At 33.9% G+C, this 16,036-nt stretch overlaps 1 protein-coding gene across 2 annotated transcripts in view; it reads left to right on the forward strand.

Annotated features, from left to right (window-relative positions):
* Positions 1-16,036, forward strand: part of DPYD (dihydropyrimidine dehydrogenase) — an 821,052-nt gene that overhangs the window by 245,515 nt on the left and 559,501 nt on the right. The window contains exons 8-9 of one of the 2 annotated variants that reach the window (XM_039228462.1): positions 10,617-10,704; positions 11,704-11,837. In XM_039228462.1, the coding sequence (XP_039084393.1) occupies positions 10,617-10,704; positions 11,704-11,780 (165 nt within the window). In that variant the 3' untranslated portion in view covers positions 11,781-11,837. Of the gene's footprint in view, positions 1-10,616; positions 10,705-11,703; positions 11,838-16,036 lie in introns of those variants that run through there. The other variant, XM_039228461.1, reaches the window with a different exon arrangement.

Raw genomic sequence — 16,036 nt, forward strand, 5'->3', positions numbered from 1 at the left:
GCTTGTATACTTTATTTGGCGGGAAGCATTTATACATAATCACTGAATAAGAAATCTTGTATCAAGTACACATAATAGATGTGCACAACTTTCTGAAAGCTTTGCATTCAAAAATAGTGTTCAAAATAGACCATTTAAAGATGGTTATTTGTTTTTTAAAACTGTATTCTGAACAGTTCTTTAAATGTGTTTCAATCTGAATACAGGTTCTTAGCTAAATCTCATTAAATAAGGGAAATATTATTTATTGAGACTTCAAGCTACTGTATTAGGTGTAAACTAATATATTAGATGTTAGTACCAATTGAAGATGAATCAGAAGTTAATTTAAAGCACTTCTAAATTTATCTTATAAGTAATTGCAAAATTGCATTCACTGTTTGCAGTACCAGATATATTGCATAAATTAGAGCATACCCATTACTCTCATTAGGAAGTCCATCAAGGACATAGTAGCAGTGAATTAACTGAGTGCCAGAAAAATATACATTTTAGCTATAGTCATACAACTTCCTACTTTTAAGTCAGATAACTTTGACAAAGTCAATGAATATCCCTAGATTTGCTCAGTATCTGTTCAGAGTTAAAAGTGTGTACTACCATTTGTGTAAAATATAAACTTATCAGCCTATATATACAGAGAATATTTCTGGAAAGATAGAAGAATCTGATAGAGTAAGGTTGCTTTGGGAAAGTGTGGGAAGTATTTATTACCATTTTGTACTTTCGAATTTTAAACTCTCTGAATTTATTATATTATCAATAAAATATTAGAACCTAAATAAAGAAGAGGTTAATACTGTCTTATCCATCTTTCGGGTTGTTTTGAAATGAGACAGTTCAAATATTCAAACTTTCTTTGTAAAAAATAAATTGCATAAATAATCCTGAGGAGAGAGAGCAATGAGATTCTTTTTCAGCTTTCAGGACTTATATCCACTGATAGGCTACTTGCAGCTTTTCTGGCTTATCAACTTTAGTCATTAGAGGATACGTTTTTTAAAAAGTGCTCTACACTTGTTACCTCTCTTTTCTCCTCACCAGATTCTTATTAACCTGCCTACTGTTTGTACTTCTCAACTAACATTTTATATTTTAAAGGCAACAATAATTTCCTAGCAATGAAATGAATTTTACTCTTAAGTTCATACTATTTGACTTCTATGCAGCATATGACACCTTCTCATGTATGTGTGTGTGTCTCTATTTATGATGTGTATGTATGTAGATATGTATGTATGTATGTATTTTTGGCTATTAATGGTATAGCATTATCTTGGTTATTATTCAGTTTCTCTTTTTTTTTCTAATACATTGTTTCATTTATTCAACAAATAATTACTGAGAACTTACTTTTGCCAAGTAGTATGATAAGGACTAGTCTAGAACCATTCTTTCAAACTCTACTCCTTTATTCTTAGTAGTTTAATGAATACATCTCTCATCCAAATAGCATAAAGTCATCATACCCAAAAACAAGTTTAATTCATCTTACTCCCAACTATGTTTTTAGTTAAATTTCCTATTGAATAATTTTAGTAAATTTCATATCTAATAGCTTGATAGAGTGGTTCTTCTTAATTTTAAATGAAAAAATAGTTAATTTAAAAAATTTCTAGTCAGACATTATCACAAGAAAACAAAGAGACTTTTTTTCTAACACTGTTTCATTGGCTGAAATCTCTAGTATGTTACAAAAGAGTGATAATACATGGCATTGCTTTTTATCTATGAAATAACATTTTTAATCATAGTGAACACATTTTATTTTTCTAGGTTTAGAATATTAAAATTTTATTTATTTACTTATTTATTTTAGATAAGCCAATAAATATTTTATTAAAGTAAAGAAAAACCAAAAACAATCATAGACACTTTCCAGGAGCTTGCATTTTTTTTTTTTTTTAAATCAGTCACGTTTTGCCCAGGTGCAGAAGATGCCCCACCCACCCTCAGCTGGGCAGCTTCTCAGAGCCTGTAAACTGGAAGCTCCCAAAGGTGGGAAGAGAGAACCAGAAGCTAGGGGAGTTAGAGGTGGTCAGCTGAGGTAATTCAGAGCGTTCTCCGGTTTGCAAGTTTAGAAGCAGCTCTAATCTTTTTATTCAGGGCCCATTTAAGGATTTGACCTGCATTTCTGGCTACCTGACCTACTCCTTGTTCCCTTTGGCTGCCTGGGGGTTGACTTAGCTGGAAGTCTCCTCACTGGGTTGCTGGTATCTAGAATCTTCCACCTACCCCACCAGGGAGAGGCCTTTACCCTTGGACCTTGCAGTTTTGGGTAGGGCTTCCTACTGCTTTTCCTAAAGAGGTGTCAACACTGCCAGTTAGTAATGTTGAGTCTTGTCTGTTCATTATAGAGACGCTCAGGAGCAGCCTCTACGTGTGCTTTAGGGTTTGTTTGTTTTAAATATAGTTTATTGTCAAGTTGGTTTCCTTATAACACCCACTGCTCATCCCAACAAGTGCCCTCCTCTGTACCCATCACCCATTTTCTTTTCTCCCCCACCCCACATCAACTCTCAGTTTGTTGTCAGTATTTAAGAGTCTCTTGTGGTTTGTCTCCCTCCCTCTCCTTAACTATTTTTCCCCTTCTCCTCCCCTGTGATCCTCTGTTAAGTTTCTTCTGTTCCACATATGAGTGAAAACGTATGGTATCTGTTTTTCTCTACCTCACTTATTTCATTTAGCATAATACCTTCGAGTTCCATCCATGTTGGTAAAAATGACCAGATTTCATTCTTTCTCATTGCCATGTAGTATTCCATTGTATACATGAATCACATCTTCTTGATCCATTTGTCAGTTGATGGACACTTAGGCTCTTTCCATGTTTTGGCTAATGTTGAGAGTGCTGCTATGAACATTGGGATACATGTGCCCCTATGCATTAGCACTCCTGTATCCCTTGGGTACATTACTAGCAGTGCTATTGCTGGGTCATAGGGGAGTTCTATTGTTAAATTTTTGAGGAACCTCCACACTGTTCTCCAGAGCATCTATACCAGCTTACATTCCCACCAAGAGCATAGGAGGGTGCCCGTTTCTCCACATCCACTCAAAATGGATGAAGGACCTGAATGTGAGACAGGAAACCATCAAAACCCTAGAGGAGAAAGCAGGAAACAACCTCCTTGACCTCAACCACAGCACTTTCTTACACCACACATCTCCAAAGACAAGGAGATCAAAAGCAAAAATGAACTATTGGAACCACATCAAGATAAAAAGCTTCTGCACTGCAAAAGAAACAATCAACAAAACTAATAGGCAGCTGATGGTATGGGAAAAGATAGTTGCAAATGACATACCAGATAAAGGGCTAGTGTTATTTATTTTTTATTTTAATGGGTTAATTAAGTTATATTGAATTATATAAACCTTTATAAGTCTGGATGATATCCAGTTTTGCATTGTTTTATTATATCTGTACATCTATATTTTCTCTGTTAGTTTTTTTTTTTTTTTTTAAGATTTCCTTTTTCCTGCATTTATTTATGTAATCAATCAGGACATATAGCAGGGAATAGTCAGATACCATTGCTTTCCTTGCAGAGTTTCAAGTCTACTGAGAGCCTGGATCTGTTTTGCTTTACTTATTTGTGTTTGTTATCTTTGTGAGTTTTTGACAATAGAGTTATGGTAGGCTTATAAAAACAAATTTCATAGCATTTCATTATTTTCTTGTTGGTAAGAATATTGTCTTGAGATGGCTATTTTACTGAATTTGAAATTTTGTCATTCTGACCTCAAAGCCTTTTTATGAGAGATAGAACTTGACTTTTTTCCTTTTTTAATAGTTATCTGTCTTTTCACCTATTTCATTCTCATATCAATTTGGCCAATATATATTTTCCTAGAAAAATTCATTTCAGTGAGACTTTTGAATTAATTACCATAGATTTAATGTTATCCCCTATACAATAAAAGTATCTCACTGTACCTGGGATTATACATTGTATTTTCTTAACGTTTTTATTAATAAAAGTGGTTAGCAGTTTCTTCTGTTAATATATTCTTTACTAGAACCAGATCTTAGTTTTATATTTTCTTATTCTCTAACTGCTGACTTTATTCTTTCCTAATACCATTCTTATACTTATTTATTATTCTTTTTTTAATGTCTTGAGTTGTATATTTACTTTTCATTTTTCTAGGATGAATACTGAAAATATCTTAAATTATTAATTTTTCTTTGAATAAACTCTTGTCAGAATCTATATGTTTTATTAGTAGTGTTATTTTTCTTCAGTAATTATACTTTTGATTTGTATTTTCCTTTTACATAGAATTGGTTAAGGTAATATTTTTATTTGCTTGTATATTCTTGTAATAGAATTCAGATTTTTTGGTTTTCACTTTACTTATCAACAGAATATACAATTTTTAATTTCTTAAGTCTATTCAGTTGATTTCACATCAAAGGATTATTCCACTATAATAAAATTATTCATTCTTTAGAAGAAGTAGCCTTTTAGTAGTGCCTGGGTGGGTCAGTTGGTTAGGCTTCCAACTTCGACTCAGGTCATGATCTCACAGTTCCAGCCCTGCGTCAGGCTTTGTGTTGACAGCTGGAGCCTAGAGGCTGCCTCAGATTCTGTGTGTGTGTCTCTCTCTCTGCCCCTCCCCCACTCCTGCTCTGTCTGTCTCTCTCTCTCTCTCTTTTTCTCAAAAATAAATAAACACTTAAAAAATTCAAAAACAGAAGAAGTAGCCTTTTAGCTGTTATACTTTTTTAAAATCTCCTTATTTTAAAACTAAAAAAATTTAACTTAGACCATAGCCAATTATTTTTAATCCTAGGTAGACTGTAACAAGTCTTATGATATTTGAGTCAATGTCACTAACTTTTTAAATACTTTTTGTTTAGTAGTTGAGATTAGGTGGATATAAATACTTTTGTTTCAATCTCCGTAATACTTCTAATGACCCATTTTTTAAAAAAAATTTAAATGTTTTATTTATTTCTGAGAGAGAGAGAGACAGCATGAGCAGGGTAGGGTCAGAGAGAGAGGGAGACACAGACTCTGAAACAGGCTCCATTCTTTGAGCTGCCTGTCAGCACAGAGCCTGCCGCAGGGATCGAACCCACGAACTGTGAGATCATGACCTGAGCTGAAGTCAGATGCTTAAGTGACTGAGCCACCCAGGCACCCCTCTAATGACTTTATTTTTAAAAGCTAAGAATGTAAATCTGCATAAAAATCATATTTTTAAATATCTTTATATTTGCTATTTCTCAAAATATTTTAATAAAATTCTATATTGATTAAACTTAACTTGTAATTAATAGGCATGTCCTCTGCTTCATAATTTTCATGTTAAAATACCTAACTGAGATCTCATTCTTGATAACCTCTCTATATCATCTACGTTTTCATTATAGTTACTTGAAGCATTTCCATTATTATAGAATGTTATGGAAACCTAATATAAAATCATATCATAACTCTACTGGAAGGAGACAAATATATTTACTAATAACTGACAAAACAGTTTTTGTGTCTGAAGAAAGGTAAATATTGTGTTTAAAATTCTTCCATGATCTTGTATCTTAGGGATTCTGGAAATATTTTATCTATTTAGCCAAATATTCTATCAGAAATATGAAGAGCATGTACATTGTGATCTGTATTTCTTAATAATGGGTATCATATATTTTATTTGAAGAAATAGTTCCACTTCACAAAAAAGCTGTAAACCTATCGACATTACAAATATTATTATATTTATGAAGACGTATTATAGATGTGAAGAAAGTTTCATAAAGCCCCAAAGGTGATATTAAATGGAACTTTGTCTCATGGCTGATTATATTTAGCCTATATATTGGAATAGTAATAATTCTTATGCTGAGCTTGGAGTAAATTTTTTCCTGTATTTAGCTAAAAAGCTTGAGTACTCAGTCCTATATTAGTAAGGCCACTAGAGGAAGGTAAATATATAATCCATATTTAAGAAACTAAAAATGAAAAAAAAATTACAAAGAAGTACAGAGGAATAAAGAAACAAAAACTTAAAATGCTCACCATGTGATTTTTGTTCTAACATTGTATCCATTTAACAAATAATGTTAGGATTTCATAGTTTATCAGCCACAGGAAAGTTTTTGATGTCTGTAGTTGTCTCATAATAACTAGTTTTAGTTGTGTGTTACACATCTCAGCCCAATTTCCCAATGTATGATGTAAACAAAATTTTAACCACTTTTTGTCAAAGAGTCTTTCTCTTTGTTCTTTCTGACTGAGAGTTAATTATTGATTGAATAACAAATGTTTGGGAGTCTACAGCTTTTAGAAAATGGAAATTTGACTGGAGTTTCCAGCACAAAGAGAGAAGAGTCCTGGTGCTAGCACTCCACTCAGTGTTGCTATTATTGCTCTGTCTCATTTCCATCATGGAGCTACTTCCTAATGATGGCTATTATCCATCTTTCTCACAGTGTCTGTTTACTGTATAGTAAACTCTTTCTGGTCCCAGTCCTAGATATTAATATCAAAAGTCAAGCTACTTGTCTTTCCAGTTTTCAGTACGCAAACATAATTCAACTTCTTTTTTTTTCCCCAGTTGCATATATTGCCTCCTAAGGTGGAAACAGACTGTAGAAATATGAAATGTCTATACATCTTTCCTGTCCATATAAACTCAGACATGTTCACTCTACTAGAGTGGAAGGATTGGGATGTCTTTATTATCATTTGATAAATCACATAGTGCCACTACTAAACTAAATTGCTGTGTACATACACACACCACCTCAGGAGGGATGGGAGTCTTGAATCTTTTTGCTGAGGCAGTGGATAAACTAAAGTTAAAGTCACACATTCTGAGGATCACTTCCACTAATTAACCCATTGTCAGGGCATTCCACTGTTCAGCTTCAGAAATTGCATTCTTATTCTGTTTACTAAAACTCAATTTAGAATGTTTGGACCTATAGATTTCTTTTTTTGTCTAGCCTTTATTATATATTGGTATTAAGGTTATGTATTTCATGAAATAAACAGTAGAACTTTATGATCGGAAATATTTTAATAAAATAAAAAATCTATTCTTTAAAAATTAGTATAAATTAAAATTTATAAATCTCACTATCAGATACATTTAGTAGTATCTAATTCTACTAATTCTAATGCCAATTAACACTATTAGACACCATAAAGCATCTTTAATAGTATATGTTTTCTTGATGTTTTAATTTGTTCTGTCATATTTGATTCATTCCAGAGTTCTGAATGTTAGTTACTAATTTCACTTTGGTTGTCCTCTGCTGAGAAACTTTCATTTATTCTATCTCCCAGTGTAAAAATAGAATTATTATTTTAGGAAAACAAAAATGGTCCTTTATGATGCAATCCCAGACATCTTCTCCTCCAACTTTCTCTTTCCTTTTTTGCTTTACCCTTTGTATTCCAGAAACAATACATTTTCAGAAGGTCTTCACATGAGATGTGTTGTTCTGTGCCTTTGAAGATGGTGCCATTTCTGTCCTTCATTCTCCTTTTACTTCAGAAGCATCAGAGCATAACTGTTACTCATGCTGGCTCTGCAGTCAGACTACAGATGCAACTTTGATAAAGGTTGTCTAAGCCCTCTTATTCATTAGTTTCATCATCGGTAAAATAAGGAGACCAATCCCACTTCATAGGGCTACCTGTGAAGATTAAATGAGTCCATATATGCAGTGTTTAGAAGAGAACCTTGCTAAAAGTGCTTTAACTTTTTAGGTGATGTTTCTTTCTTTCTTTCTTTTTTTTTTTTTTTTAACAAATAGTTTATTGTCAAGTTGGTTTCCATATAACACCCAGTGCTCATCCCCACAAGTGCCCCTCTCTGTGCCCATCCCTCCCTCCCCCACCACATCCATCAGTCCTCAGTTTTTGTCAGCATTCAAGAGTCTCTCATAGTTTGCCTCTCCCCCTTTCCCCCACCATTTCCCCCCTTCTTCTCCCCCATGGTCCTCCATTAAGTTCCTCCTAATCCTCATATACGTGCAAACATATGATATTTGTCCTTCTCTGCCTGACTTATTTCGCTCAGCATAACACCCTCAAGGTCCATCCATGTTGCTACACATGGCCAGATTTCATTGTTTCTCATTGCCATGTAGTATTCCATCGTATAGATAAACCACATCTTCTTGATCCATTCGTCCATTGATGGACACTTAGGCTCTTTCCGTGTTTTGGCTATTGTTGAGAGTGCTGCTATGAACATTGGGGTATATGTGCTCCTATGCATCAGCATTTCTATATCCCTTGGGTAAATTCCTAGCAGTGCTATTAATGTGAGACCTACAGAGAAAAAAAAAAAAAAAAGGAAAGTTGTTCTTAGTTGTTCTTTCATAAAGTAAGACAATACATTTTAGTTTTTTAATTTACATCTTTAAAGAGCTATTAGACAATGAGGACCCCAGGCCTCATTTTTGGAATAATTATCTTTGGTGTGGGCTCTAGAAGCAATTATCTTAACAAATTCTTCTTAGATATCAATAAATCATGTTTTTCTTTTAGATTTTTAAAGTCAACAATTTTATTTCATTCATTTAAAAATGTGTGTTAAATGTCTACTATGCATGAGAAATAAAGCATTATATAAAACACAAAGTTAATTTACATGAAAAAAAAGAAGAGAGCCTTGCATTTAGTTAAGTACTCTGTGCAGGTTATTTTTAAGTACTGTTTCATACATAAAATTTGTTCTTCCTCCATGACTCAGTTTAGAGGCTTTTGTTTTTAGGAACATGCTATCCTCAGAATCCAAAGAAGCCTACTAGGAATTGTGCTTCCATCTCTATGGTGGTAAATGAAAGCAAAATTGCAGCAGAATATTTTATTTTAGGGAGGATATACTGCCACATACCTGACAAGACCTCTAAACTTCACTTAAGTAGCTAGTCCTTGATCTTCTGAGGTTCATTGTCAGCGCTCTGGAGTGCATGTGTCTTAACAAAGTCTTCAGCATACTAGCCACCTCTTGCTTATGCTGTCCAATCTGCATGGTGTTCTCAATGTAATGGATCACTGTGATGTTATGTGGGGTGGCCAGATAGTTTCAGATTACATATATTATTACAGGAGAGAGTCGACATATTCCTGAGGCAAAACCGTAAATGAATATTCTTATCTTTCCTCTGTGAATGTGAACTGTTTCTGATTCCTTTTTCTCAGAAGCAGGAAGGAAAACTATACCACATGCAGTGTACCTGTGGCCTTGTTAATCTGCTTTAGCAATAATACCACATCTGTCACAGAAACTGTAATCAGGGGTACTCTTTGGTTGAGCCTGCAGTAGTTTACAGTTATTCTCTAGGCATCATCTGGTCTCAGCAGGGGCCAGACTGATGAATTACACAGAAATATAACATGGACCACCATCATCTCTCTCCATCCTACCCACCCCCAGGATATGGTAGTGTGTTTGATTTACTCTTTCGACTGGGGTTTCAGAAGTTCTTGGCCTTCTCAATTATTGTAGCTCTTACTTCACAGACCAGTAGCCCAATGTGGAGATTACTTCAACTAACAGTATAGCAGTTTTGCTTATGCAGTTGAAGGGTACAGGAATAATCACTCCCTGGGGCTGTGATCTCAGTGGTCTGACTGTAAGCCAGAATTTTACCAGGTTCCATCTTTTACCTTGTCCTTGTCGTTCCTACTCTTGCATCCCTAAGTATCAATGTCAGTGAAGAATCTGTGTCCAGTGTCCTTGAAATGTATGATTATTCCCCTTTCCTCAGTGTACAGTCACTTGGGTAAATGGCCATAGTAAGCTTTAGAGAGGGACTAAGGGAATCATTACAGTATTAATTTCTTGAGATGTAACAGGGTCCTTCTTGTCAGGGACTTGGCCACCGCCTGCAGTTAGTAGGTTCCAGATCTGAAAATTGGCTCATGACTGGGAACTTTACAGATTATTGTAACTTTTAATGGGGACATTAAACAATGCCCCCTGCCTCCCGACTTTATTCACCTTCCCTAGACAATGTCCCCTATCAAAATTATATCTATTATTCATGGAGGGGGGCACTTGCGGGGATGAGCACTGAATGTTATATGGAAACCAACTTGACAATAAACTATTTGTAAAAAAAAAAAATCTATTATTTTAAAAAGTCCTATTAAAATTCTGCTACCTCTATCTCATCCTGTGAACTTAGCCAGAATGAATCTCTCTATCCTCTGAATTCCTATAAACATGTGCTGATCAAAGTCTGTTCTGTATTATGTTTATTTATGTATATTTTCTGCACAGATCTTGATTATACATCAAGGCAGAAACTGTGTTCATTTATCATTTTATTGTTTAAAGTGTCCCACATAGTGCCTTGAACATATTAATCAAGCTATGAAAGTTTACTGATGTGATTTTAAATACATTAGTGTTTCTTCTGCTACTTCACTGAAAGGCTTTTGTGTTTAGTCCTTTTAAATAAGACATGTTAGTGTTCTATTCTTATGCTGTTTTGTATATGTAAGCCTATATAATAGAAGACAAAAATATATTCACGTGTATATGGAATATTATATATGTTGAGTTTCTGTTCTCTTTGATGTTAAAGTTAAGGTTTTAATTAATCGAATGCCAAAACACCATTATTGAAATGTTGTTTCTTATAGATAATTTGTGGCAAAAGTCTGTCAGTGAATGAAATGACTCTTAGTACTTTGAAAGAAGAAGGCTACAAAGCTGCTTTCGTTGGAATAGGTGAGTAGCTTGCTTTTAAATATTTTTCTTTGTAATTTTTTTTTTAAATCCTGACAGTGTCCAGAATAACTGCCTGCAGACATTTCTATGATAGAAGTTCTATCTGTTCAGAGAGCACACAGGAATGAGTGGCTGAAGAAAGTTTTCTATTTATAACTAACTGTGTTGTCTCATCTTCATTATGGGTAGACTTTTGGCAAGACCATTTTTAAATTTCCTGTTTCTCTCCCTATGCCATCATCACCAGTGAACATCTCTAAGACACAAAATGACTTTCAGTCATGGCATAGAAGCTCAGAATTTGAGTTAAAAGATGTCTATATACTGTGGCTTCTTAAGATACAATAAATTAGCTAAGTAGATAATAAAGGAAAGAATTGGCTCGAGTTTTACTTGTTCTATTCATTTTCTTTCAAAATTTCCTAAAGACTTTTCATATTTAGCTGAAATTTAAAGATGTTTAATTATACATCTGGAAGTCACATGGACAATGTACAGCTGCTGAGGAACTTCATGTGTATCATGGTTGTATATTCTGCCTACATATTCTGTGGAGAGATTATTTTCTAACATTTTTTCCCCATACACATATTGTTTTACTGAGAGACCAGAGAGAGCAAAGAGTTGATTTAACTTAGTCTTTGTCTCATAAAGTGTGTTCATTCTGTCATATGATCATACTGGGGAAAATTATGGCATACAAACTGAGTAAGTCCATCCTCCTGTCTTTCAGTTTGTCTTTCCTTCATTTCACAGCCCTTAAATGAGGATCGCTAAGTAATAAATCTATATGAGATGAAAACTGTTCCACTTCTTTAAGTGATCACACATTGGATTCCTTTTGTTTGGGAGCTGTCCTTATTCATAGTGTTTCTAGAGTGAAACACTATTATCACAAATGCTTCTTAGCCTACTACAATTTTCTCATTAGGATGTCATGTATCCCCTTTGGTAATTGCTACCAAGTCTAAGACCATTTCTGTCCCTCCCTTTATTTAGATGAAAACCTATGGAGAGGAAATCAAATTTCACCATTGCTTCTAGCTTCTAAATTTCTTGATCTACTGTATGGATGAAGAATAGGAAGAAGAAAAACTCTGATATTTTCTTAGGTTTCCTTTTCAGAGTCACTAAGCCAACTTCGGTTTTACTTTCAACATTACATTTCTATGTTAAATTAACGTAAAGAAATAAAGAAATAAGTCAAGCATTTAAGAAGTACACTCTAATACCAACAATTTTGATCAGCAAGTTGTTGTTACTTTCAACAAGTACAGGTTTAAAGATGTTTGGTGAATGACAAATGGAAAATTTAGTGAGGCAATAGGTATGAAATATTGGTGATGTTTTCAAGTAGTTATTTGAAATTCACCATTATTGTTTCCTATGGCAGTTGTGCACAAAAGATGGATTTCCCATTAATGGGGAAAATAATGGGGGAATAGTATGTGCTATTGCAGTTTTGTATATCTCAACAAAATGTTGTCTACAAAAAATCTCTGTATTAGAGAGATAGGGACCAAATAAACAATACATTGAAATATCTCCAAATTAATTGCATAATAAGCAAATTATAACAAAAATTTGGAACAATTAAATAGTTAATCACTTTGAGTAGTTTAGCCAGAGCAATATCTTCTATCTGTTAGAATCAATAATGTTTTAGTTTTTTTTTTTAATTTCATTCCATTAAATCTCCTTACATATGTTATTTGATAATGCCACATCCGTTCACAATACTCTATTTCACTCTGCACCGAGGTGTGAATACTGCATTTAAAGTGTGGAGTCCTTTCATATTTATGTTGCTGTGCATTTTCATGCTGGGAAGTGAATCTTTTGACATTTTGGTGTAGTAATGTGTAGAATGCAGTTATGTTCTATTTCAGTATTTTATATGAAATATATACAAGAAAGTTTCATCTTGTCAAAAAAAAAAAAAAAAAAAAAAGCTTCTGTCTGTAGAAGACAAGTAGCATTACCTCCAGGAATTGTTTATTTGACACTCTTGATTGCCGAGTTGGGAATTTATGACCTTTCTATTACCATATAACTGCCTGTTATTTGGACAGCCTCACATCCTTACATGCTTTTGTTCATTAACCATGCTTCTATATTGTAATTACACTTCACTCACTTTACCTTTTCCCACTCAGTTTGGAAAAGTCAATTTTGGAATAGGACTTCTATATTATTTAGAATATAGGTTTGGCCACTTTAAGAAAGGAAAATGAGACCTAAACTAGATATATGTTTATCCTCCCTCACCTAACAGTGTGAACCATCCTCAACACTTGACTTCCGTCTTTGGACAATAGGTACCACTCTGTCCACATCCCTGCTAACAGAAATGGGAAGTAAGAAAGGGAACTCCTTTCCTTTTAAGTTTATGACCCCGCAGTTGTACATAGCACTTTTGTTTTTACCTTGTTGTCCACAACCTGGTCACATAAACATACTTCATATGTTAACATATGTTAACATAACTTCATATGTTAACATACTTAAACTGTTTAATAGCAGAGGATGCTGGGAAATATAGCCTCTAGTTGTGCAGACATGAGCCCCCATTAAATTTCTATTACTACAAACAACGGAGGTAGTAAATGTATAGAGAGAAAACAAATAATGGCCTCACAGCTATAGGTGTGCATCATCATTGGTATTTGACACATGGATTCCTTATTGAAAGAGATCAGTAAAGCAGTGAATAGCAAAGCATTCACTCTTTGAACTTAATGCTTTTATATTGGTACATAAATCACTTAATAAAAATGGAGTATATTCTCTTTCTGTAGTTGGGAGTACTATTGATAGGTCTTCCATGTGTATAAGTACTATCCATTCTATATTAGTTTGCCTAAAAGAAAAAAAGTCTTACTTTGTGTTAAATATGACTTATCAGGACAGCTTAGTAAATCCATTGCATTAACAAAAGTGTATCCTCATGTTTCCTGATTTTTAACAATATGTATGATATTGCTGTTGAAAAGTTGCTCACTTTTTAGGTTTTTTCCTAACTAATGCTAACAGAGTCCATTAAAGAAAACATCACAGTGAATGTACATCATTGTGAGGCTTAATATCTTTTTACCCATGGCAGATTTAGTTTCTTCTAAGTGAAATAAAGATAAGTGATATAAAGCTCTATGTCTTTTTCTAACTGTATTGAGTTATTTTGAGACAATTGGAATTTTTTAAAAAGACTCTAAAATTTTGGTATTTTTTTTTAATAAAAGCACTTTCAGAGTGTGTTACTGTCAATGTTCAGAAATAGTTAGAACATCCACTGTGCAAGGCTCTTTCAAAGTATTGGATAGTTCTCTTTGGTTGGAATTAAAATCAATATAATGTATTACAACCATCATTTCTTTTTTTTTTATTTTACAAAATTGAACACAAAAGAATGGAAAATATCAAAGTATGCTGCTCATGGTTAGGGTAAATGTTATTTTATGCTTTCAGTTTTGTGTATTTGTTTTTGGTTTGCATACTTGAATATGCACCCTGCATATTATTAAAAATTCAACCAGGAAAGCTATAAGTGATTGAAAAAAAAAACACCCATACTATCATATAATTTGAGGAGTGAGATGTGGTCAGAGTGGGCTGGACATGAGCATAGTTTTTTTTGCTGTTTTTTAAGTTCTTTCAGTGATTATATTCTAGAGTCAGGTTTAAAAATAACTGTTCCAGATATCTGAGGAGTTGAACCTTTATCTTTTGCTTCAGAAGAGCCCATTTGCTTTCCCTTTTCCAGTAATTTACCTCTAGTAAACTAGAGGTAGTCTCACAAAAAATAGCAGTGGTAAAAAGATTAAACAAACATTTCCACTAAGGCACCCTCAAATATATGGGTAAACTTTGTATATTCTTCTGATGAAGGGTTTTTCCCCCCTGAATTTTTGTTTTTAATACTTAGGAGAGAGAAAGGATTACAGAGGAAATAGCAGTAAAATCCATTATTGCAGTCATAATAGACACAAAGGGAACAGGAACTGCAGGAAGATATTATAAAGATAAATAGTCACTGTCTCACCACCAGATGCTTAATTGTGTCTACCTCAAAAGATTTCTCTTGAATTCACTTCTCACTATACCATTCCCTTCCATTAACAATACTGGACCACTGCTGCAGCCCTCAAACCAGTTTCCCCGGGCATCATTATGTCTACAACAGAAGTAGTGATCTTTCTAAAATTAGATCTCATGATGCAGTTTCCTCATTAAACCCTCTCTCCTTTACCATAGCTACCTATATCCTTCAGAGTTATAGGGATAGAGGAAAAACTCCTTAAAATAAGATTTTCAAGGCTCTTTATGATTTGGTCAACAGTTTATGTCTCCAGTCACTTTATTTTTTAAATTGTGTGTTACAGCCATTTTGAACTATTTTCAGTTTTACCTCATCTAATTTTTTTTTCCCCAGTATTTGGACATGGTATTTCCTGGACCTACAACTGTCATTATATTCATATTTAAGTTGTTAGCCTACATGTCCTTTTTTCCTACTTCATGTTGCACTCTTCTGATGATCCACTCCCTACCTTCACTCTTTAGTCTGGGTAAATGAAGCTACTTCCTTACCCCAATCCCACACCACTGGGTTCTTCTTCCCTTTCTGGATGTCCAGACTAGACTTTGTACTTTATTCTAGCACTTACTTCCCTGTATTATAATCGATGGGGTGCATGTTTGTTTCAGCCCCTAGAAGTCAGATTGTTGCAGTCTGTGTGTTCTGTCTGCCTTGTTCATTGATCTGCAGTGCCTAGACAAGTGCCTGGCACAAATTATGAACTCCATAAAATCAACTCTCTTGGTTTTTAATGCAGTTGTTTTAATTATTTGCCAAAATAAACTGATAGGATATTGAAACATATTGGCAATATAGGGGGTATTATAACATTGACCAAACCTAGGAGGAAGTAGATACTACATTATTATAAAATCAGTATTACACTATAAATGAAATAAGTAGGATTAGTGATATTGATGGGAGTGATATTGGTAGTGATGAAAGTGATATTGGTAGTAGTGGCATTAATAGCTACAATAGTCCATGCTCAATTCTTTTTTGGTCCCTTCAATTTTTAATGTAGTCTATGTCATTAACTCTTAAAATGTCCCTTGAGGTAATTATTGTTAACTCTATTTTATGGATAGGAAAATAAAGATTAAAAAAGATTAAAGAAAACTAGTAAATGCAACTGAAACATGTAAAGTGGATTTTATAGAGACAGTAGGAAAAATGTAACAAATGCAAACATCCATTTTTCAAAACTGTTAGAGACACAGTGGCTGAAAGTCAACAAGTTATCTGATGACACCCGCC

The sequence above is a fragment of the Hyaena hyaena genome, unplaced genomic scaffold, assembly GCF_003009895.1.
Source record: "Hyaena hyaena isolate Hyena2069 unplaced genomic scaffold, ASM300989v1 scaffold_32, whole genome shotgun sequence".
Taxonomy (NCBI): Eukaryota; Metazoa; Chordata; class Mammalia; order Carnivora; family Hyaenidae; genus Hyaena; species Hyaena hyaena.